Source organism: Diabrotica virgifera, chromosome 1 (genome assembly GCF_917563875.1).
Source record: "Diabrotica virgifera virgifera chromosome 1, PGI_DIABVI_V3a".
NCBI lineage: Eukaryota > Metazoa > Arthropoda > Insecta > Coleoptera > Chrysomelidae > Diabrotica > Diabrotica virgifera.
In genome coordinates, this window is record NC_065443.1 from 142,965,120 (window position 1) to 142,991,450 (window position 26,331).

Below are 26,331 nucleotides of genomic sequence, written 5' to 3' on the forward strand. Positions count from 1 at the left end.
TGTAACGGATTAAAAGGGATACCTATGTACCTACTGGGAAACTGAAGCTCTATTTTTGTGACAACTTAGTAAGTTTATATATAACTTAAAACTTTACAAGCAATATTGATTTACTGTACATGTATTAGGATTACAAAAAAGTTTGATATAAAATTTTTAGGAGGGGGGAGTGTCAGGCGCTTTTGTTCTGATATTAGGTTGGCGCCTTTTTGATGAGCCAGTCCGACCCTGCGGTGGACGCTTGCCAGCTGGTTTTCCTTTTAGCGCAATTCTTGGTAGTCGGTGTCCCTCCATTCTTTTTACATGACTGAACCATTTTCTTCGTCTTTGCCTACCCCATCTTACTACATCCTGCATGCCACATTGTTTCCAGATGATGTTTCTTATTCTATCCCTTCTTGTCTTCCCTGCTACTGCTCTGCTCTTAGTGTCTTAATTTTGGCTGTCTGTAGCATGCTTTTGGTTTTATTGGTGTCTTCTCTTGATTCAATGCCATAGGTCATAAAAAGTCTGATGCAAGTTTTATGAATTCTAACTTTGCTGTCCATTCTCATACATATATGGATTATTCCAGGCCACATCTCTCAAGCATCCGAACATGACTGCGTCCTTGTTTATTTGTCCTCTTAGGTCTCTGGCTGGGTCATGATAACTTGATAAGTCTACACCTAGATATTTGAACTGGTTTAGTTGTTCTATGGGTTTCCCCTCTACCACGAGTTTGCATCTAATAGGATCTTTCGCAATGGTGCATTTTGTTTTCTGCGTGGATATGTTCATGTTGAGTCGTCGACATGCTAGGTAGAATCGATAAAGTTGTCTTTGTAGGTCATCCTCGTCCTCTGCAATCAGGGCTGCATCATCCGCATAGCACACTATACTGATTCTACTGTGACCGAGTTTGTATCCTAATTGTAGCGATTCCACATCTTCTATTATTTCATACATTAGCAGATTACTGGAAACATTTATCATTTATATCAGATCTATTGGGAGTTAAAATGTTTCTTTCAAGAAATATTATTTCGATTAACAATTAGTACCTACCAGCAGTGGCGCACCCAGGGGGTGGTCTTGGAGGGTTAAAACCCCTCCCAGGGCATATAAAAATATATGGAGAATAGTAGGAAAATGTAACTTGTCTTTCACAAACAATACAAAAAAATGTCTGTGCCCAAGCAACCCCCCCCAGAACAAAATTCTAGGTGCGCCACTGCCTACCATAAAATAATTACACTTTTATAAAAAAAGAAATTTATATAATACCACGTTTTTATTATTTATAGGACACAATATAAAATGAACTATTTTGTTGTTTCAATTCCTATGTCATAAAAGAATTTTGTAATCGACTTTAAACTCATATAAAGCAAAAAAAATATTTTACACACAATTTTAAGGGAAACAATAGGAAACACCCGGGCTCGAACCGGGGACCTCTCGATCTGCAATCGAATGCTCTACTACTCACTACCCTCTACTTTACAAGGGGATCTAAATGTCATTGCATTATTTACATTTGGCTTTACAATGGCTTATATAAATTTCAAAATAAAACTCAATGCATCCACATAAAAGCTGTTGAATATTGCATTTTTTATCGATTCTGAGCTATTCTGAAAATTTCAGGTGTTTAGGTAGTCTGGAAGTACAGTGAAACCTCGATAAGTCAGATTAATCGGGACCGCGGCCGATCCGGGTTATCGAAAATCCGGGTTAGTCGGAGAATATGATAAAAATTAGTAAAATAAATATTTTTAATAGGAAAATACACATTATAATTGCAAAAACATGAAATACATATGCAGAGTACATCTAAATTACATACAGTGGTATACACTATTGTTTTTTTCTTGGTAAAAAGCTCAGTCAAAGTGAAAAAATGTTTGTTTTGTCTGATGAAAATCGGTCCGGGTTAGCCGGATTTCCGGGTTATCGGGGGCCGACTTATCGGGGTTCCACTGTATGTTTAAAATGTATTACAAGATTTCCCGGATATAGTGACAAAGAACAAGTAAGGTAGGTATATAACAAAAATTGTTCATAATTAACAATTAAACATACCAGGCTAACAAATATCAGAAATAAAATATCATAATCCTCTATTTACTATTTTATAATCTCTATAAACTTCAAAGTTTTAAAATAGTGGTGGTACCCTTTTGAAACTCTGAAATTAAGTTTACCAAATTTTTATCAGGTAACCAATATTACACGTGTCTGTTATGTTGTTCCTCTAACACGAGATGTCAAAAATACTAAGTGCTAAATTTAATTCTGTCTAGAATTACGATCTCGTTAAAATTTCTACAAAATAAATAATCATTTAATTAAATTGTCTAAATTGTGTTTTATAATTTTCTACTATTTATAGTAACAATTTAACTTTTAATAAGAATCATATCCTAAATTAGAAGTCAGATAGCTAAATAATTTTAACACCAACATCCAACGGTTACCGACATGCTAAGTAGAATCAAAACATTCCTGATTTTTTACATTTTTTGTTTATGAGTTTTCTATCGTTTATACTAAATGTCAGCGGCCTGTCATGCGCTATTGAAGAAATGTAATAAAAAATATATAAAACCAATTAGAAATATATTAAAATTTTATTCTGCTCAAGAAAAAGAACAGTATTGTATGAAACAATGTCCAATTCAAATATTGAAAAAGTTAAAGAATTCTATACAAATGATGTTGTTTATAGATTTGATAAGCATAAAAGAATAATTTTTGGAGTTGTTGTTGATAGTTATGAAGCCTGTTCTGATGTAGATGAATACCATGCCCTGCAAAAGGGACAAATTAGAGTATTGTGGAATAATAGCTCTAGAGAACAGGTTTGTACAAAGATTAGGTACTTTAATTTTTGTGACATCATTTTAATTGATGCCATTCTAAAAGTTAATTGAAACCAGCTAACTATGATTAAGCTGATATTAAGAGCTTTTCCTTGGATATAGGACTCTTAGTTTGAAGAGTACAAAAGTATTAAATACTTGGCCTTGCTAGATACACCAGTTTCTGATGTGGTAGCACAAAAAATAAGTTAAAAACAAACAGTTTTTCTGTGAAACCTACAGACAATTTAGCTGGTTTAAATGCCTTTATTGATTCTTGAATAATAAATATGTATAATTTGTAATATTCTTTAAGCTTATTTTAATTGTATGAGAGAGATGAGAGACAACAACTTTTCGATTCTTATGATATTGAGTCGGTCTGTGATACCAATTTCAGTTGCTATTTTTATATCATTTATAGAAACTGCTAATAATTATCCCTTAAGTCGGTTGATAATAATTTTTTCTTGAATCATTTGACCCTAGTAGTATTGCTGTGAACAGCTATAGCTCAGCTGCAAGATACTGGCTTTGAATCCAAGTTCCGAGTATGAATCTCGGCACCAACAATAACATATTTATTTCTAAAAATGATACGACCTGTTCACTGTGCTTCGGAGGGTACGTTAAGCTATCAGTCCCCCTTTGCTAGTGTATATCAACACTAGGTATTTCAAGCAGGGTTTGTTTTAACTATACATTCAATGGACAGTAAAAGATAGATTGGATGTTTACATCTTTATTTACTTATCATCAGATACATAGTTCTATAATGGTGTCTGCACTTGTTTCTGACAGCCAGATGTGTAGTCCATCAATTTCATGTCATGTCACAGTCATGGAACGCTTACATTATATCAAACATCTTCCCCTCAAAGGTTAAATCCTTGGGATACTCCAAAACTCAACCACATTTTGGGCATGTTATGACCATTGAGTCTGTTTATATGACTACCACTTTTTGTATTATTAGGTAAAACAGTACCAGTCATAGTCATATTAGGTTTGTTCTAGCATCAGTTTCAAACGGTTTGAAACCATCAGTGAATAGTGGACCAGCACGAGTAGAGGGGATAACACTGGTGACTGTATTATGTTCTCTCACTGACCAACTGTTTGCTGACGGTTTCTGACTAGTTTGACTGTTTGCTAGAACAAACCTATTGCCACTATGTCTATTACTATAGTCCGTCCCACCTTGACTTTACAGTATAAGGAACTTAGACAATGCAGTCCTTATGAGAGTTTTTAGCGCGGTGATGTCGATTTTATCAAAAAGAATTTGTAATTGAACATTAGAGAGCTTAAATTAAAACTGTGAAATACGATCTACAATTTTAGGATTCATATGCGTAATAACTATAGTATATCAAATAAACTTAAATGCATATGAATCCTAAAATTGTAGATTGCCTTTCCTTTCTAAAATAGTTTTAATTTAATCTCTCTAATGTTCGATTATAAATTATTTTTGCTATTTAGTTATTTATTTATTAAACAGTAAAACTATTTTTTTAGGTACAATCATACATAAAATACTGAAATAGGACATACAAAAATAGTTAAATTGGAACATATAGAAATATTTGATATTTACAAATGTCAAAAGTTTTAAAAATTAGACAAATAAAAGTAAAAGTAGAATAATAAAATATTTAACCTACTTAAATAAATGTACCTACTTAACCTGGCACCTGCCACGTGGCTTTGCAAGACGTCAATTGCCACGTGGGGTGCTCACAGCACCCCTTAAAAATTTTCTGTGATCTACTTGTTTATAAACAAAATAATGTGTTGAGTTAGACAAGAATATAAAAAACTTGTTTTATTAACTTATTAGCTACTAATATATTATAAAAGTTAAAAACTAAAATTAAAAAGGTGTTATAAGCAAATTAGCAAGTACCAACCCATAATCATTTTTTTTTATTATTCTGGCCTTGGTTCAGAACCTTTAGCCACGTAACTACATATAAAATTATTATTCGTTCATAAGTCCATAATAAATGAAGTGAAGTAAAATATCTAAAAAATTAATATTTATTGAGTATAGAAACCATATTAATAATTTAAATCAGTTATTACAATAAAAAAAGGAAATCTGACCTGTTTATCAACAACACAAAAAAATTTAAAATTTAAACTGCCAGATGATGACACCCCAATTCGACTTTAGAGCTATGTATTTCCTAAACCTGTTGTCCGATTTTAGTGACTTTTTTAATATGTTATAGCTTTATTCTTTAAGAATACCGATGTAATAATATTGCTGCTAAACAGATAAGTGTCATTGTATACCGGGTGTAACAATGATAGTGTGTTTTTTCCTCAAAGTTTGGAACACTCTGTGGAATATTCTGGGGTATATAAAATATTGAAATTAAAACTCAACTGTAGCCTTATGCTTTCCTAACATTATGCTTTTTGATTCATTAGCTTATGTTGGATAATAAAAAAGTTAGGTACTTTAACAACTAGCAACGTTCTTCATCAATACAGGGTGTTTCTAAATAAGTGCGACAAACTTTAAGGAGTAATTCTGCATGAAAAATTAATGACCGTTTGCTTTATAAACATATGTCAGCAAATGCTTCGTTTCCTAGATACGGGATGTTGAATTTTTTCTTACAAACTGACGATTTATTTATTGCTCTAAAACCGGTTGCGATATGCAAATGAAATTTGATAGGTTTTAAGAGGTAGTTATTGCGCATTTTTTGGCATACAATTAAGAATTTTCTATTCACCATTGGCGTGCATACGGGTAATATGACCGGGTAATATGACCCGTATGCACGCCAATGGTGAATATAAAATTCTTAGTTGTATGCCAATAAATTCGCAATCACTACCTCTTAACACCTACCAAATTTCATTTGCATATCTCATCCGGTTTTAGAGCATTAAATAAATCGTCAGTTTGTAAGAAAAAATTCAACATCCCGTATCTCGGAAACAAAGCATTTGCGGACATATGTTTATAATGCAAATGGTCATTCTTTTTTATGCACAATTACCCCTTAAAGTTTGTCGCACTTATTTAGAAACACCCTGTATTGATGAAGAACATGGCTAGTTGTTAAATACCTAACTTTTTTATTATCCAACAAAAGCTAATGAATCAAAAGCATAATGTTAAGAAAGCATAAGGCTACAGTTGAGTTTTAATTTCAATATTTTATATACGCCAGAATATTCCACATTGTGTTCCAAACTTTGAGGAAAAAACACACTATCATTGTTACACCCGGTATACAATGACACTTACCTGTTTAGCAACAATATTATTACATCGATATTCTTGAAGAATAAAGCTATAACACATTAAAAAAAAATCACTAAAATCGGACAACAGGTTTAGGAAATACAAGACATCAAAAATGTCCCATTTTTAAGGTGGTGCGTTAATTTTGGTGCTTAGTGTATATATTGATTCATGAGCAATAACAGAAAAGAAAAAACCACAAAAAACAATCAAATAGTAGATTGTCTACCTGTCTATGAAATTTCGCTAAAGAAACTCCTGTTACAACTAGATTATAAAAATTACCCAATCTCATGAGCCGTGGCAATGGAGCATGGTATCCGTAGTTGCTTAATATGACTATTAGGGGCAAACAAAACGTTGTTCCTTGTAACTCTTAAAGGCACACGAAATCTAAACAGGGATAACAGTTCTTCTGAACCAACAATTTCGGATATAACTTTAAACAAAAAAATTAAGTCTGCTGACAATCTACGGTTTGCCAGAGATGCAAGTCTCAGAAGATTTTGTAATTCTGCATAACTATATTATGGACCTCTGGCATATCCAACTTTAAATGCAATATATCTTTTAAAACTTACTATAACTTTTCTCAAAACGGTCATATAAATTCACATTTAATATACAAACCAGATGCTAAGACGTTTTACGAAACCAAATGTATCCTTAACCATAATAATATGTTTTTGGTGTGTTCAGTTTAACAAACTGAATTCCCCATAAATTAATTACCTTATCAGACCTTATGTCAACTTCTTAAAATACAGAAAGGTTCTCAACTTTTAAAACGCAGATATTAGTAATTTATTGCCTTTCTAGCTATAGTGTAACACCGCAAGCATCATGACTAGTGTTGCCAGGTCCGATTTGTTTTTAATCGGTACATAAGCAAAAACAAATCGGGATTTAGGGTTGTAGATCGGGACAAGTAAACAACAATAGCCCAGTAAATGACCGTTTTGGAGTGTAATTTTCAGTCAACTCATAATTGCATGAAAATCTGGTTTTGGGTTGGTTCTACTTACTGTCTACTTCAAAGTTGAACTTGTACCGTTGGTTGCTTTTACTTGGGTGGTGGCAGTTACAGTTACCCCTTTTCGGGGGTAAAAAACGCTCGTTTAAAGTAAGTCCCAAAATTGATCAACTGACTAACTATAAAAAACTTTTTTTCTATACAATTTTTAATCTAAGTCAATACTTTTCGAGTAATTTAAGGACAGAAAGCCTATAAAACCAGTAAATGCAAAGTTATAGCTCATCAAAAATACGTTCTTATTCGTCAAATTCCAAATCGAATTTTTCAACTTGAAATAACCAAAAAATTAAGCAATTTTCGAGCAAAACCTATTAAAATTTTTTAAAGTGTTTAAAAAAATCTTTAATTTTGTTTTATAATATAAAAGCCTCTAGCATTAAAACTAATAGAGTTACGCTCAAAATAAAGTTGACCCCTTTTTTGGTAAAAAAAATCGGGAAATCTCCCACTATTTAGCACCGTAAATAAAGTTAATCGTTACCGCTTTACCATTTATATTATGTGTATTGTTTATACGATCTGTAAGTTTTACAGGTTGGGGGTGCTCAGTTTTAAACAAAATTGGTTTTATAATAAAAAAAATTCATAAAATATTGGAAAATAAAAGTATTAGGAATACTAAAAATCTCAAGGAGTAAAAAGTAGGTAGGTTTTGCTTTTATAAATATGATAGATTCATTTTGTTTTTCGGTAAGACAAAAATTGGTTAAAATATGGCTGTCCATATTTTGCATACACTCGTGATTATTGACTCGTTCAGGCCTTTTCAATCATGTAAAAAATACATAAGTAAAATAAATTGTTTGTAAAGCGGTAACGATTAATTTCATTTGGGGTGCTAAGCAGGGAGAAATTTTCACGAGTTTTTTTTACCAAAAAAAGAAGTCAACTTGATTTTGAGCATAACTCGCTTAGTTTTGATGCTAGAAACTTTTTTATAAACATAATACCTAAAGCTTTATTAAAAAAGTTTCAATTGGTTTTTCCCGAAAAGTGCTTTATTTCTTGGTTATTTCACGTTGAAACATTTGATTTGGAATTTGACGAATAACAACGTATTTTTCATGAGCCACAACTTTGCTTTGGCTGGGTCTATAGTCTTTACGATTTCACAAATTTTTTCTTTTTTTTACATTATGCTACATTTTTGCTAAGAATATTTTTTTCGATCAAATACTTAATTTTTGAGTTATTTGTGAAAATCGCCTGAAGACGTGATTTTTTGTCGAAAAATAAACGTTTTCAATCGTAAATAACTCGAAAAGTATTAACAAGTTAAAATTCTATAGAACTAAAATTCCTTAGAATTAGCCAATTTATCCATCTCCGGACTTATTTTAAACGCGCGGTTTTTCACCCCCTACTAGGGGTGACTGCCATCCCTCGAGTAAAAGCAACCAATGGTACAAGCCGTCCAAATTTTCATACAATTCGGAGTTTATCCTGAAAATTACACGGTATTATCGTTTCCGTTCATTTACTGGGCTACAAGGTGTTTTTATAATCTGTATTTAATCCTACATAATAATAATAATCAGACGAAATTACAAAAAAAAATCGTAGATTAAGTAAATTATTTCTTTTTTATTAAAATTATATTTTTCATTCAATTTTGCCGCTTTTAGGAGTGCCTTGTTTTTATAACATTTAGGAGTGCATTGTTATAAAATTCACTGTAAGTCCTCCTGAAATTGGTTTTCGTGGGTGAAAATCGGGACATTTAGTGTCCCGATCAGGTACAAATCGGTAAGCGTCGCCAGACCCCTTAAAATCGGGACGTCCCGCGCAAATCGGGACACCTGGTAACGCTAATCATGACAGAATAGAGTGTTGTGGTCTGCAGTCTCTTCACAGCGGGCGAACGATTCAGACACACCCTCGCTAAAAACCCTTACGAGATAATAAACGAAGCACGCTTGTTACCCAAAATAAATAAATATATTACTGTTCATTGTTTACACTTATTTTTAATCGATTCCGTAACCTACCATCGGAACAGTTCTAAAAACAACTGGTTTTTTATATAAAAGTAGACTAGAAATAATTAAAAATTAAAGGAATAACGCAGAAAACAAAAAATCACCTATATACTTTAACCTATGAAATGCCCATAGTATCAAAATTTCATAAATTTCAATAGTGTCAAAATTTCATAATAGTGGAGTAAACTTGCCTGAAGTTGGACCAATTACAAAAAAGCATTACGACGCGGTTAATTTGAATTGCTCCTCCTAGTTTAAAAACAAGGTATATGTTTTAGTACTATGTATTACTAGGTAGTTTAGTATAAGTACTCTATCCAGCTTTGTAATCATTACAAATAAAATATTCAAATAATTTTTTAGGTCTGGAGGCAGAGTAAAGTTCGTTTGGTAAACAGAAGTATCATACCTGGAGATATTGTCCGAAGGTTAGAAAAGGGAAAAGAAACTCAAAGAGGATATTGCAAAGAAACTAAACAAGTAGCTACTGTACAGATTGTTGGTACAGATAAAGTTATTGAACATGTATCTAGTGATAGATTGCATGGTGTGAGACCTTTTGATGTTGATGATGCTGTTTGTTTGGGTAGTAAATTTGGCAGAATTGAAGTAAGTTTTTTAAATGATTTTTAAAAGGTTAAATATTTATAAATTAAGATCTTTAGATTGCTTTGTCTGTGGGGTTTAAAAGTTTTTAGTATATCAGATATTTTCTTTCAGACTGTGGAACAAGCGATAGCTATGCAATCGAAATGTGGATCTGTAGTAGAAGTTTTAACTAGTATTAATCATGACATGGATGATTACTGGCTGTCAAAAAGAAACAGGATATCTTTTGATGCATATTATCCTGGCCAAGAACTGGTAAGTATATTGGACAAAGGGATATATCGTCGGCTTAGTTCGCAAACTGCTTAACTCCTATCGGTAAAACTTTTCAGGAAACTCTAAAAACTATTTTATGTTAATTACACGACAAATATTAAAGAATAAATGAATCTAGTATAAAGTTTTTATCAAAAATAATGTAGAGCGGGAGAATTCACTTTGAATTTTAATTATATTAAGTCATTAAAAACAAAATAAAGGAGTTAGGTATTTTTCTTAGTAAAATTTGTCTATAATTTGGAGATACGTCTTTATTTAAAGCAATAAAACTAATAATAACTCTTACAAAAACAGGTTTATTTTAATATAAAAGTGAGTAGAAAATTCAGTAAAAGTAGTAAATTAACATTTTTTTACGATTGGTGGGGTAGCTTGTCATAAAAATCGTGATAATCACGTTCCATGGATAATTTTAATTGCTGGAGGTGCTGAAACTTTTCTTTTTTAATTTTAAGTCTATTTGTATGTAGTTGGGGAAGGGCGACAGAACTAATATGCAGAACATTACATATATTAAGCCGTACTGGTAAGATTTTGCCAATCTTCGGTGTGACGAAGCTTAAAAAAAATACCATCCTTGGAGTATTTTAAAGCTTTAAGGGGGGGGGTATGGTTTGAAATATGGTTTTTTTATTATTTCAAATAAAAATGCATACTTTCAAGAATACTCTCTGAAAATTTCAGATTGATCGGAGTAAAATTACCCTACCTTCGACTCGCTTTGCCGCGGCTTCGCGCCAGCACGCTTGAGCGTAGTGAGAAACGTTAAACCACTGTTCGCCTTCTCTTTTGTAGATTACTCCGCGATTCAAAAAACACATTCCGATGTGCATTACTTTGTGATCTGGCAGACAAATAAGAAGATGAAGATGCAGTTGTCAAAACTTTAAACGCATTTTGACTACTTGACTGATCTACTTGACCGATTTCATGAGGTAACAACGTCGAGATATTTTTCGTTTTATGCTTATTTTTTGTTCAACAATAATAAATATGTTGATTTTCACAAAATTTTTACCAAAAATTTCGTATTTTTGACTTCTAAGTGATACCAAAAATTAAAAAATCATTAAAAATAAAAAAAAACTTGACGTTGTTACCTCGTGAAACTCATAGGCTAATCAAATCTTTTTGAATTTTTTGTTTCGTATGATCCAGTGACGCGTTCTGATGTCCACCGCAAAATCCATTTTTTTTGAGCTGCCTGTCAAAATTTGTCACCAATGGCTTATTTTTAATATTTTGGATTGAATTTTTTTTTAAATATTCTTTGAATTGTACTTAATATGTGTATTTTATACGCCAGTGCTGTTTTTGTGACGGTACGCCGTACCCGTACCTCTTGGAACAAACAATAAGAAAAAACAACAAAATTATAGACAAATTCCTGAATTTTTGCTCCCAAATAGCTTTAAAAGACCTTATTGAGGCTAAATTTAAAAAAATTTTCCCGGATACGGACCCTCTTATGAACACTCACCAGGCCCATCGGAACCTATATTGTTACAAAAACAGCACTGTGTGTATTTAATTTAAAAATAAAATAATTCTACCATAGCTTCGAAAAAAATTCACAAAAATGTGCTTGATATGCTGATTTCAAACCATCCCCCCCTTAATATCGTTTACAGTGGGTGCACCGACAACAGCTTTGCCTGGTCTTATTGATTTAACGAACTGGAGGTGATCATATTTTTTGAAGAAATAATAAATTTCGATAAATATACTGGGAGTATACGCATACGACATATCGCCGCCGCCTACGAAAAGTATAATTCCGAAAAATGCCGTTAAGAGTAGAACTTTCAATGAACGCCGCGAAAAATATTATTTTCGATTATATGATTATGAAAATTATAATCCCTAATAAAGTGTTAGCGAAAAAATTTAATTTATAAGGAGTATCAGCAAAAAACATCATTTCTGTCTGTGGGTCCACGAAAATTATAATTACTTAAAAGTTCTCAGAAATAATTGTTTTCGTCGTCCGAAACAGAAACAGAAAGGGAAATAATTGTTTTCGTCGGCATCTAATATGAACTACATCTTTTCATTATAAATATTTCATGAGTTATAATCTTCGCGGACACTCATATAAAAAAGAATTGTATCGCCAACACTTATCAAAAAGTTATTATTTTCACTGGAAATGTATTAGGAATCACATTAATCACATGTACCAGCGATATACGCATGTCTGGTTGCTTACGAGAAAGCGTTTGATCGAGTACAGCCCGCCAAGATTATGCAAATACTAAAAGAAGCAGGAATATACAACCAAGATCTGAAAATAATTAGAAACCTTTACTGGAATCACACCGCAAATCTCAGAGTTGACTGTGAACACACCGAATATGTGAAAATCATGCTTGGAGTGAGGCAAGGCTGCATTTTGTCCCCCCTACAATCTTTACTTTGAAAGAATATTTATTGACGCTTTGCACGAAACTGAAAAAGGTATTCTACTAAACGAGTACCGGCTAAATAACATCAGGTATGCAGATGACACCTTAGTATTTGCGGACAACCTAGAAGACCTACAAGTCCTCATGAAGAAAATCACGTATTACAGTCAACAATATGGACTCAATATAAACGTAAAGAAGACAAAGCTTATAATCATTAGCAAGAAAAATAGGCACAATGATGTGCCCACGGATAGGCACATCAAGAAGAAGATAGTGTGAGTGTTTGGGTTAAAACTTCAAAGTATCTAAATATATTCAGGGCAGTTTACCTGTACGTGATAGCCTAAAGCAAGGGTCACCAATTAGCGGACCGCGGTCCGCATCTGGACCGTAAGCTAGTTTTGTGCGGACCGTCAATAAATTCAGAATATGCCTAGTGTTTGGCAATTTTGAAAATGTTTGGCCATGAAATTGTGTACTTACTATGTTTGGCTCAACTTATGTGTGCGAAGCCGATTTATCAAGAATGAACTTTATTAAAAATCGGTAGAGATCTCACTTAACAGATGAATATCTCAACTCCCTAATGAGACTCAGTTGTACTAAATTCACTCCAAACTTCAGACAGGTTGTACATAAAAAAATGTCATTTTTCTCTCTGATAATTTAATTTTGTAAAGAGTTTTCCATCTTATTGTTATACTAACTAATCAATAATTTTGAAATTAAGTAAGCTGAAATATAAAATTGTCATGTGCATTTTTTATATTCATTTCCTCTGTACTATATGTTAAGTAGGAGTACTTTTCAGATGTGCATTTAATTAAAATAATTTTCAGATTTAATAAGTTTGCAACAAACACCTTGCATTGAAACTAATGTAGAAAAGATAACATGTTAATTAGCATTTTGTACTATGATTACTTATTTTAAATTCCTCCGTTTCCTTTCTACAAAATTGAAGATGTCTAGAAACTTCATTAGCATTCAAAATATAAATTCCTAATTTTTAAAATATTCTCAGTAACAATTTACAATACTGCTGTTTTCAAAATATACTGATAATAACATCAAAACAATACACAATGAATTTATATTTTATTTATTGTAGCAGGGGAGAGTTGGATAAAACGGGATAGTCGGATAAAACGGGATACCTAGCCTAGAGACCCAACTAGTGCTGCTATCAATCGGACAACGACGAAAACTTGTTCTCAGTCGTCATTTTAACATTCTCAGTTCGTTTTACCTCGATGTCATTATTTGATGAAAAGTTGTTGTGTTTAGAATTGTTTGACTCTATTTTTTTGGTACTTTGTACTTTTAAGTGCGCTTATTTCTACATTATATTGCCTACATATCTAAACATATAATTCCGGTGACTATTACATTTAATTAAGCACTCATTAACGAATATTCTCATGTGTAGTATATCTAATTTTACTTTCACGTTTAGGCAGGAGAGCCATTTTTGTTTTGAAAAATGTCTGAGTTGGACAAAATGTGACACTTATAAGTTGGATAAAATGGAATACAGTTTTTTATGTCCCGTTTTATCCACCTATTTATTTGTTGGCCTATTCATTTTATAAATAGCGATAAAGCGTGTTCTCATACTGCAGAAAAGAACAACATATTTTTATGTGACTTTTGTTCTGATATACGTACCTAGTCCTAAATAAAAGGTCTTATTTCCCATTTTGCAATAAAACATAAAAAAGGCCTATTTTTAAGTTTCTGACTACTGAAGATATTGATTTTTCAAAGGTAAATTTTGCTTTGCAGTCTTATATCTACTTAAATACTTTTTAGATAATTTTATGTAATTAAATAAATTAAATTATGTGATGTTATAAATTAAATATTGTGAACCTATCCCGTTTTATCCAACCGTAGTATGCTAAAACGGGATGTGAAGGACTTTAATAAATATTTTTTTACTATTTTCCAGTCATTAAAAATAGCTAAAAATATGTTTTTTGTGTGCTTCAATAAATGTTATACATACAAAAAATAATAATATAATTTCTTTAACATTGTTTCCGTAATAAAAATAAACAAGAATGTTATCCCGTTTTGTCCAACTCTCCCCTATACAGTAACCAAAAAACAATCAGATATTATTAGTTTTCCTTTCCATATTAGTTCATGTGTTAGGCCACTTTCGTATGAAAAATGTTTCTGACTCGATTTCTTTGCGGATTCCTGTTCAAAAATGTCCCCTTTAAACAAATCAGAAGGGTGCCGGGTGAAACAATTTTTTAGGCAAATTCAAAATTACTTTTTTGTCTCGAAAAATGTATTTTTTATTTTTCTTGGGTAATTATAAACAACAAGGACTCTTGTCATATTTCTGAAAAGTTGATAGTTTTCGAGTTATAAGCGATTTAAAATCTGAAAAATGAGAAAATATGCATTTGCGATGCTTAAAAACTCTTAAGTTTTAATAAAATGACAGATCTTTTTTATTTAAGATGACCCAAAAATGCTAAAAACATATTTTCGCGGGCAAAAAAGGTGATGTTTTGAATTTTTTAAAAAATATATTTAATAATTTCTGCCCAAAAATTTCGCCCGGCACCCTTCTGATTTGTTTATAGGGGATATTTTTTAACAAGAATCCACAAAGAAACCGAATCAACAACCAGACACAGGCAGCATAAATCCGGACCCCGGAAGTGTCATAGGTTTTCGAAACGGACCCTCAGAAAAACTAATTGGTGACCCCTGGCCTAAAGTATATTAAGTGAGTTAAGATGGAAGTTATAGTGGTAATACTACCTCAAGAAATAATTTATTACTACCTTTCATACGTCCTATCTATCTAACTTTCCTTTAGATTAAGTAGCAAATACCTCCCAGTATCTGTTTGTCCAATAAGAATTAAATCTGTATTTCTCAAACGGCTCTTTTCTATGTCTTATATTAGGCCTTATTGGTGATAGTGATTTTTTTAGTGACATTATTGGGTGTGAATATGTCTTTTGAGCTTACTCCTCCTAGTTTAAACCCAGGGATAGTGATTTATGATTTATTTGAAATGTGAAATGAGTTATTGATATAAAATATTTATATGTATATAATTTTCGTAGATATGTGTACCAAATAATTTTGAACAAGCAAATTGGATAAAGAAGTCGAAAACGATGAAAAGAAATATTCAAAGCAGACAAAGATTTACAGTACAAAGTGTTGAAGATGTCTTAATTGAGATTGCTTGGTACAACAACACGCATGGATATTCGCATTTGTCAGAAATAGGTCGGGCTGATATCAAAAAGTGAGTACATAAAAAAATAGGCGAGAATTAAATCTCTCTCTTTTCTTCTTTCTTAACCCCCCCCCCCCCCTATGTAACGCACTCGTATGGGAGTTTAACTATTGTGTCACGCAATTTTTGAAGATTTTTGACCCCCCCCCCCCCCCAACCTGCGTTACGTAATACTTGAACGGTCCCTTCCCATGTCAATTGACCTACTTGTCCAAAAACATTGCCCTTGTGGTTTTTTTATTTACTTTCCACAATAAAAAAAATTTCGCTAAATCGTGACTTTTCATTTACTTAACATCTACACTTGAGAGCAAAAAAATCGACTCACTCGCTGAATTGTACACGTTAGATACCTCGAATTTTCTAAACCTGTTGTCCGATTTGAGTGATTTTTTAGTATGTTCTAGCCTTATTATTTAAGAAAATCGATGTTATAATATTGGTGCTAGACAGGTAAATGTCATTTTATACCGGGTGTAACAACCATACTGTGTTTTTTTCTTAAAGTTGGGAACACTTCTTATAAGGTTCTTCTGCCAATTATATCCCACAAATGTTTGATCCGATTAAGATCTGGACTGTGCGATGTCCAATTCAAAGTCGGAAGATTTACCTGTTATAAATATTCGGTTACAGTTCGTGAACGTGAGATCTTGCGTTATCGTGCATTAGAAAAAAATTGTTACCAATATAAGGCGCCGATAGCATGGTAGTTCGCTATGTAAGATCACTGCTTGAACACACTCACCGCGGGTCAAATTCCTTGTAGCTCGTTCCATTTTCACCAAACAACAAAAAAATTACGGACTTAATTGAAACTTTAAATATTAAATCTACTAATTTTCACAACAAACCAGACACTTTTTGACTGTTAACAATTTGACATCCATTAAATTGTTAATCTTTCATTGTTTATTCTAAGCAGAAAATGATCATTTATGGATGAAAAGCATCGCTAGTTGTTGTAAAAAAAATGTTAATAAAGTTTTAATTGAGTTTTAATTTCAATATTTTATATATGCTAGAATATTCCACAGGGTGTTCCAAACTTTAAGGAAAAAACCAAATATTCCTACCATCATAATAATTACTTTCGGGAAGTTCTACAAAATTTACTCGGGGTTAAACAAAAAGAGATTAAAATTCCAAACTTTCTTTACCTTAATTTTCTAAGAACTAATTACCTATGGCTTCTACCTTTCCCGTAATAAACAATCGGTTTAAAATAATAATCCTAAATAATCTAACAATAAAACACTGAAAACGTTTGTTTTCTATACCTCCACAAAATTTATTATAACTAAGTGACTACAGCTGTTTCGGCTAAATCCTAAATCCTAAATCCTAAATAACTTTCACTTCACTTTTATTTACAAATGTCTTTAAGTCTTCAGGGAAAAGCTCATCAAGGAGAAACCTACTATGTGAAAGCTAACTTCTAATAAATATTTACAAATCAATATACAGGGTGTATCAAATTTATGTGCCCGCGTTATATAAAAAAATAAAAAATTTTATTCTATCTTTTTTTATTGATAAATTGAAACACAATAATACATACGTTGATTTTTTGGCAATTACCTTTTTTTATATTCAAAGATAAATATTTTTGCAGCTTAAAGGTTCTGGAGCGTGCCAGTGATACATTTCTGGAATTGACAGACCGTAGATTATTGAAACTTTCCAGTAGTGATATTCTTCTAAAGAAAAAAGACTGGACAAAAAAGTTGTCATTAGTTTATAGACCTGAACTACCCAAAGTGAGGCACATTGTTAGCTGTAATTCAAAAATGTGAGAATAATTTCGTAGATACGTTACTGTATTTACATATAAGTCCAAACAATCATTTTTAATTTGTATTTAATATTCTTTCAGCTCTAGATTATCAAAACTTAGCCGCTCTGCATTAGTGTATTCTCAAAGCGAAGACGTAATTACTAACAATGATGAAGAAGAATGGTGGACCGAAGAGTCTGAAGAATCCGAGGATGCCGACGTGTCACAGATTAGTCACAATTCTAAACCTAAGAAGAAACATTATCCCCCAAAACCAAGAGATTTAGTACCTGGAAATAGTTTAGCTGTTGAGGTAAGCGTCTGATGCCGATGTTCTTTGGAAGTTTGTTTGAAGATTGTTTACTCTTTGGAAGTTATATGGGTCTATTGTAACATTTCGCCCTATTCTATATCGTCAATGGACATATATTTGGTTTTCTCTTGATACCCGTAGACAAGTTTTTTTTGCCTCTAAGTGTAATTTATTGAAAGTCTCCTTCAGATTGGTGACTTTGTTTCCCACAATATCAATGTCATCCGCGTATGGTAGTAGTAATTTTGGCCCATTTACCCTCAGTAGTTCTGTTTTAATTTGTTCTGTTCTTACTACTTTCTCCATAGTCCAGGGCGCATCTGTTTTGAGATGGACGTTGATAGGTGACTCAAATTTTTTTGCAGAAATTGCTTGAAAATAGCTCATATAATAATATTTGAGATATCCTCCCACTCAGAATGGTCCGGAACATTGTTTAAATAATCAAAATGTCAAAACATGAAGGAAAAATTCGATTTTTTATTGGTTTTTTGATTATAACTTTAAAACTATTCATTTCTGAGAAAGGTTGTACTGATATAAAAGTTGCGTTATTAAATTTCCTACAATATACAATTAGTTAAAATGTTAAAAAGTAGTCACCCTTGTTCCAAAGTAGCAATAATTGCGAAAAAAAAACATACAAAAACAAGTATTCGCATTTTACGTTTTTCAGCCATTTATGCTACACTTAGGACCTTCATATTTTACCCAGAAAACTTTATGATATAGTAAAACAACACTGTAAATTTCATTAAGAACGGTTTATAATAGATTTTGCAATCCAGCTTTCACAAAAAAAAATTCATTTTTTTTTAAATGTTGCAGGACTGAAAATAAAGCAGATAGCAAGTTGAATTTTTTTTGCTTATAGAAGTGTACTGTACCTTTCATTTGCAATTTGCAAAATTAAAATCGATTAATTACCACGGCGTCAGGAAATTTTTTAAATAAACATTAGTTTTTGGTGCTACGCGCAGGACAGCGGTGTTCGATTCACACAAGTTGATTTCCACCAAAATTTCGTCCAATCTTCATCTAATATATTATTTTCTTACTCTATATTTTGTTGTATTTTAATATTTTGATTCCACAAAAATCAAACTAATTTTATTATTGTTTGTGAAATATTGTTTAAACAATTGCATATGTTTAAAAATAATAAACTTTTATTCTCTAAGTTAAAATATATGAACAAAGAAAGTTTTTGCTAAAAAAAGTGTTATTTCAAAGGATAGAGTATGTGTTTTTATTTTGCAATAAACAAATTTATTTATTTATATCGAAATGTAATAAAAATTAAAATGTATCAATCATTATCAAAGGTCATTGGAAGTCCCAATCAGAGCAAACTATCCGCTGTCCTGCGCGTAGCACCAATAATTAATGTTTATTTAAAAAAATTCCTGACGCCGTGGTAGTTAATCGATTTTAATTTTGCAAATTGCAAATGAAAGGTACAGTACACTTCTAGACGCAAAAAAAATTTCAACTTGCTATCTGCTTTATTTTCAGTCCTGTAACATTTTGAAAAAAGAATTTTTTTTGCGAAAGCTGGATTGCAAAATTTATTTTGCAAAATCTATTGAACCGATCTTATGAAATTTACAGTATTGTTATACTGTATCATAAGGTTTTTCTGGGTGAAATATGAAGGTAATAAGTGTAGCAATAATGGTTGAAAAACGTAAAATGCGATACTTGTTTTTGTATTGTTTTTTCGCAAGTATTGCTATTTTGCAACAAGGGTGACTATTTTTAAAATTTTTAACCTGTTCTATATTGTAGGAAATTTAATTATGCAACTTTTATGTCAGTACAACTTTTCTCGGAAATGAATACTTTTAAAGTTATAATCAAAAAACGAAGAGAAAAATCGAATTTTTCCTTAATTTTTTGACATTTTGATTATTTAAATAATGTTCCGGACCATTTTGAGAGGGATGATAACTCAAATATTATTATTTGAGTTATTTTCAAGCAATTTCTGCAAAAAAATTTGAGTCGCCTCTCAACGTCCAAATGTACTAATATTTTTACAGATGCGCCCTGGTCTACCAGGATTATATTAAAAAGGAGAGGTGAGCACCTCTCCTTGCTCTGAGCGCGTCTCCGTGTTTTAGGCCACTGCTCATTTCAAACGATTCTGAAAGTTTGTTACCTATCCGTACTCTGGATCTACATCAATTTACACATATCTTAACGAGCTGGATAAGTTTTTTTTGAAAAAATCCAAAATAAAATTATCAATACATAATAAAATAAAAATTATTTTTAAATATTTTTTTACATGATAATTATTACAATTTGATTATTTTAGGTGATATGTGTAGAATCAAAAGTAAGTGTAGTGTGGCAAGATGGTACCGAAGAAAAGGATATACCTTCTACTCATCTTTATTACTCTATTTCCTTGGATGATCATGAATTTTTCCCGGGGGAATGGGTCATAAATGATAGTAAGATAGAAAGTGATAAGTACGGTGTTGTCCAAAGCGTCAATTATTTGGAAAGAACTGCCAGTGTAAGTAATTCTTATCTTATAAAAAAATATATTATCTCTTGTCGTATCTTATCTTATAAAACTTATTAACGATAAATCCATAACTACAGTATTATACAGTAAAGTCCTTTTCGTGAGCATTTTTCAGTGCGTCACAGTTTTTCGATTTCTTTCTAACGCATTAAATTATATGTGACAAAAAAAAGGCACGTCTGTGATTACAGACATTTATAACATTTATTCTAGTTATTCTATTGTTTGTTTTTTAACTAAGAGGAGTGATTCAAATTTACCGCGCCGTAATGCTTGTTTCTAATTGGTTCAACCGCAGGCAAGTTTACTCCACTGTTATTAAATTTTGACACTAATGACATTTATAAAATTTTGGCACTTCTGTCATTTTATAGGTTAATTAAGTATATCGGCGATTTTTTGTGTTTTCTGCATTATTCCTTTAATTTTTAGGTTTGTAGTCTACTTTTATATAAAAACAGGTGTTTTTAGAACTCTTTAGCGATGTGTTAGTATAATATAATATGAATGGATTATCATCGAAAGCTGATATGATCAACGAAAATAGAAGATGAATTTGGTGACTTTTCTAGTAACTTTCTTGGGTGTGAATCTGTCTTTTTAGTTTACTCTTCTTGGTTAAAAAATCAACTATAATTGTCGATAGATGGCGCTATAATCGAAGAAAAAATTATTTACGAATTTTATAATATATCTACGAATATAATCAGTACAATTTATAAGACTATACAAATAAAAGAAAATACCATTTTATAATGTTGTTCTGAAGCTATTTTCTTGTGGCATTTTTATAATAAATTACTTTTAATGGGAAATAAGCCACAATTTTACCAAAAAATTATTTTATTAACTTTTCGAAGCATAAATCGGGTTTCGTTGTCAAAATACAAAATACTACTAAAATAAACAAAAATGTTGTTGCTAAGTAAAAAAATTCTTCTAATAATTTATTTAATCTGACTCATTTATATTGGCAATTCAGACGTATATTATACATTTTGAAGTAGAAGACTTTAAAATGATATCGCCAATATTTATGAGTTGCGTTCCTAGGACGACTTTACTAAAATATTGATTTCATGTAATCGAATGAACTATCTTTTAGTAAAGTCGTCCCAGGAACGCATCTCATAAATATTGGCGATATCATTTTAAAGTCTTCTACGCCAATATAAATGAGTCAGATTAAATAAATTATTAGAAGAATTTTTTTACTTAGCAACAACATTTTTGTTTATTTTAGTAGTATTTTGTATTTTGACAACGAAACCCAGATTTGGGCTTCGAAACGTTAATAAAATAATTTTTTGGTAAAATTGTGGCTTATTTCCCATTAAAAGTAATTTATTCTTTTTCTCATGATCATCTTTCAGTGCCTCACAGTTTTTCGATTTCTTTCTAACGTATTAAATTGTATGTGATAGAAAAAAAGGCACGTCCGCGATTACAGACATTTACAACATTTATTCTAGTTATTCTAGTTGTCGATAGATGGGCCATAATAAAAAAATATTTTTTTTTAATTAGATAATAATATTACAAATATAATCTGTATAATTTATATACAAATCAAAGAAAATACCATTTTATAAATGCAAGAAACACATTTGATTTGTTTTTATTCCAAATTGAAAATAAAATGTGGCAACTGTCAGATTTAACTAAAATGTCATGTTAGAATAAATGTCATAAATGTGTATTATCACGGACTTACCCTTTTTCCTATCATTTGTTACGCACTGAAAAATGCTCATGAAAAGGACAATACCATTTTATAAATGCAATAAACACAATTGATTTGTTTTTATGGCCAATTGCAAATAAAATGTGACAACTGTCAGATTTAACTAAAATTTCATGTTAGAATAAATGTCATAAATGTGTATTATCACGGACTTACCTTTTTTTCTATGTTTGTGACGCACTGAAAAATGCTCATGAAAAGGACTCTACTCGTATTATACTGTACTTCAAGCATGGCTGCATCCGACGTTCATCACGATACCTAAAAACCTCGTCTTCTTGAAGTGTCCTCTCCATTGCGAACGTTGGCTATTAACATGGCAATTCTGATCTTGCTTATGGCACGTCTCAATAGTTCGACCGATGTGAGCCCGAACCATTTCCGCAGATTTTGGAGCCACGAGTGTCTTATCCTGCCAGGCACTCGGTACTTTCTATTTTCCCCGGGATAATCAGTTGCAGTAGACGGTACTTATCGTGTCTCAATATGTAGATATTCAAGTTTTCTTTGTTTAATTGTGCTCACGATTTCTTTCTCTTTTCCGATTCTGTGGATTACCTCTATGTTGGTGATACGTTCCGTTCAGGATATACAAAATGCGTCGGTACACCCACGTTTTTTCATGAGCTTCTCTGTCAGCGTCCAGGCTTCCACACCATATAGTAAGATCGGAAAAATGTATCATTTAACTAGACGTAATTGTAGGGGAATTCAGAGAATTTTAGGGAATTTAGGGAAATCAGCAATTTTGTCTTCTTGAAGTGGAGGCTCAGGGGTCTTCAGTCAGGCTCATTCGAGTTCGAGATATATCGAACGTGGCAAATGTCGAACAAAAATGTCGCACGCAAGTGCTCTATCGTTCGAAAATTGTATTCTCAAGCGCCTCTCGACAATATTTTTCACATCTCGATTGATGGCATGAACGTCGTAGATTCCTTTTTTTTAACAACTGATAAAATTGCTTAATGACGAAAATTTTATTTATGTTTATGAAAATACTTCGTGATACAGATGATTGGCTTACATATGTATGTATATAGATTGCAGCCAGTATTAACTCGATATCTGCAGCTGACGAAGAATCTTAATGCAATTAAAACCTAAAAGTACAATATAAACCTACAGGAATATGTATTTTGGCTTAAATCGCTTAAATCGAAAGCATTTATAGTCTGTTTTTAAACCAAGAGGAGTAATTCAAATTTCCCGCGCCGTAAAGCTTGTTTGTAATTGGTCCAACCTCAGGCAAGTTTACTCCACTGTTATAAAATTTTGACACTAATGACATTTATAAAATTTTGACTCTATTGACATTTCATAGATTAATTAATTTATATCAGCGATTTTTGTATTTTCTGCGTTATTCCTTTAATTTTTAGTCTATGATAAAACTGACGTGGAGGTTGATCAACGGCAATTTCTGCCTCTTCTTCCACTTCGATCGCCGCTAACATACCTAGCTAATTCATCAAAATTGGCCATATTTATTACAAAATCCTTCAAAAAGCAAAAAAATAAACAATTCCGTTTTACGTCAACCTTAAATACAGCTGTTAATTATTATTGTTTATGTTCGATGACATGAAGATGTCACGCGCAATATTTCGATGTCGAGAAAATGTCGAGTGGGTCACCACCACTCGATGCTTATCATTCGACATAATATGTCGATCAAGGAATTTCGAAAATAGCAATATCGATTGCAAGCGCCGAAAATCGAGATATCGACGGCGGCAAGGCAGGACCTCGTAACTGAAAAATTTGTATAAAATGAGTTACTTCGGTTTTCGTTTTGAATAAGTGTATCGACAAATGTAAAGCTGGGAAAATTTCCGGAAGGCTTTAAATAACAGAAAACGGTACTACTAAACATAATAAGATATGCCCTAAATGAAAAATAATTAGGTTTTCTTGGTCTCCTGTAAAATCATCATCTTGCCACTTACGAGTTCCTGCTTTTCCGCCGTCGATACGTCGAATGAAAGTTATGTCAAGTGAACTTGAGAATAGAGCCCCAGGCCGTATTCCTCAGTAACTAAATTAACCCTATCCATTGCCTGTTATAATTTATCTTATATTGTTTGTTAACTCACCATTTATTTTTATGCCTTCATTTGCATTTTCCATACATATTTTAAATATTTCCTCGGAATAAATATTGAATAGGAGTGGAGATAAGTTTATTGCCAATTTTTGCTCTTGCTGTATGACCCCAGTATAGGTTTGCCATAATCCGAATATTCTTGTCGTCAATACCTATATTTCGCAGAATAGCTATTAATTGTTCATGATTTACATTGTCAAATGCTTTTCTAAAATCCACAAAGCACAAATGCACATCTTTAGCGCTAACACAGACGGGGCGGCTTACGTCGACTGAACCCCCGCTGAGATGTCGAAAGCGACGCATCCCTTACTATACTTTGATGCAGTGACACACACCAGGCGCTCTTAAAATTTTCGTTGCAGCGGCGTTCGCGCGACCCATCCTAGAAACCATATGTCGCCCAAGCGGTTTTACGACTTCGGCGGCATATCATAAATGCGTGTATCGTGGTACAACACAGACGTTTGAGCTGTTTTCTAGCGAATTTTGTTGTGAGTGTTGCCAAAGCTTGTTTAATGATGGAAATTACAGACTTGAACTATATTTTGACTTGAAGTTTTTACTCCCATATCAAATTATTTTTATATGGGCTTGAAGGGCAACTTAATTAGGTACATTTCTATCTGGAAAAATAGTAATCTACTAAATAAATTATTTTTCAAACTCTTTGAAACTAATTTCACAAACATTCAAAAAGAATTTTCAAATCTGTAACCATTGACCAGTTTGACTTGACTTGAGTTATTTGTCAGAAGGATTGACTTTAATAAAAATAAAATTATTCACTCCATAAAAATAAAGATAATAAACAGTTGTCTTGCGTTATTTATTATTTTATTTATTATGCTCTACAGGCCTTGTATTTACAATTTTACATAATACAGTTTATACTAATAAATTATATATAATTTTATTTGATGTCTAGGTATGTAAAAGTTTGCTGAACTATGGTTCTCCACCTATCTCCAAAATATCCTGTTTTTCGCCTTCTCTTTCCAGTGTGTAATTTCCATCGATACTATTATATTCCTGAAACTTTCTGGCAGTCTTTTTCTTGGTCTACCTCGTCTTCTAGTCCCAACTGGTCTTCTTAGCAGTACCATCTTTGGCATTCTTTCCTTATCCATTCCCTCGACATGACCTGCCCACCTGATTCTTTGTGCCTTTGTGTATCTTGTTACACTTGGTTCCTTGTAAATCATCCTTAATTCTTGATTGGTGCTTCTATGCCAGCCGTCTTCTGTATCTGTATTCTTTTCCCTGAAAATAGCGCTCAGCATGTTCCGTTCTCAACTCTCTATCATTTCTTCTTCTGTTTTATTTAGCACCCATGTCTCACATCCGTAGGTGACTGTTGCTCTTATTACGGTTTTGTATATTCTGGTTTTCGACTTTCTCGATACGTACTTTGGCTTTAATTTGAATAATTTTTTGTTAATATTAATTTGTGAAACATCACTATTTCCCAATAAATGGGGTATAATAGAGGGGCATCAATTTAACACCTGTATTTGCTCAGTGGCGTACCATAGAATGGACAGCCTCTTAGCGTTATAAATAGTTTTTCTTAGGTGATATGCTTTCCCTCATAACGGTGTATTTCTTGAACACGGCTCCTTAATAATTACTAATAACTCCTGAAAAGATTTTTTAGACATTCTTGTAAAATTAAAACACTTCTCTGGGCCTTTATTATATTAATTTCGTTATATAATGTATAAAAAAATCCCTTATAATATCGTTCCTTTATGATGGGATGTATCCAATATCTGCGTTTCTTTTTTTCTTTAATCTAAGGTAAACTAAACTTGCATTTATTACAAAAGACAAATCTTCATAACTTTCAGACATCGTATCGTACAGCAGCCAACACGCGACTAAATTTGGCAACAACGAAATAGAAATACTTTAAATCGTAGCATAGCTGCCGCTGTTACACCGCGCCATGTGTTTTAAGCTGCCTCGACGTCGAGTGACGTCGACTCGATGCGCGCCGCCTGGTGTGTCCTTGCTCTTATTAACGTCTCTACACCGCTGTATAACAACTGGAGAGCTAAAACTGCCTGTCTAGTTCCAAGTGCTTTCCGAAAACCAAACTGCGATCTATCAATATTTGACTCCCAAGAGCACTGAAAACTTGTGACGCGAAGGTATAAAT

At 32.3% G+C, this 26,331-nt stretch overlaps 1 protein-coding gene across 1 annotated transcript in view; it reads left to right on the plus strand.

The window, feature by feature from the left end:
• Window positions 1–2,545: 2,545 nt before the first annotated feature.
• Window positions 2,546–26,331, plus strand: part of LOC114329209 ((E3-independent) E2 ubiquitin-conjugating enzyme) — a 53,033-nt gene continuing 29,247 nt past the window's right edge. Inside the window, exons 1-7 of the mRNA XM_050641631.1 lie at window positions 2,546–2,843; window positions 9,493–9,738; window positions 9,850–9,993; window positions 15,518–15,705; window positions 17,312–17,488; window positions 17,573–17,786; window positions 20,107–20,310. Coding sequence (XP_050497588.1) covers window positions 2,652–2,843; window positions 9,493–9,738; window positions 9,850–9,993; window positions 15,518–15,705; window positions 17,312–17,488; window positions 17,573–17,786; window positions 20,107–20,310 — 1,365 coding nt within the window. The 5' untranslated portion in view covers window positions 2,546–2,651. The remainder of the gene's footprint in view (window positions 2,844–9,492; window positions 9,739–9,849; window positions 9,994–15,517; window positions 15,706–17,311; window positions 17,489–17,572; window positions 17,787–20,106; window positions 20,311–26,331) is intronic.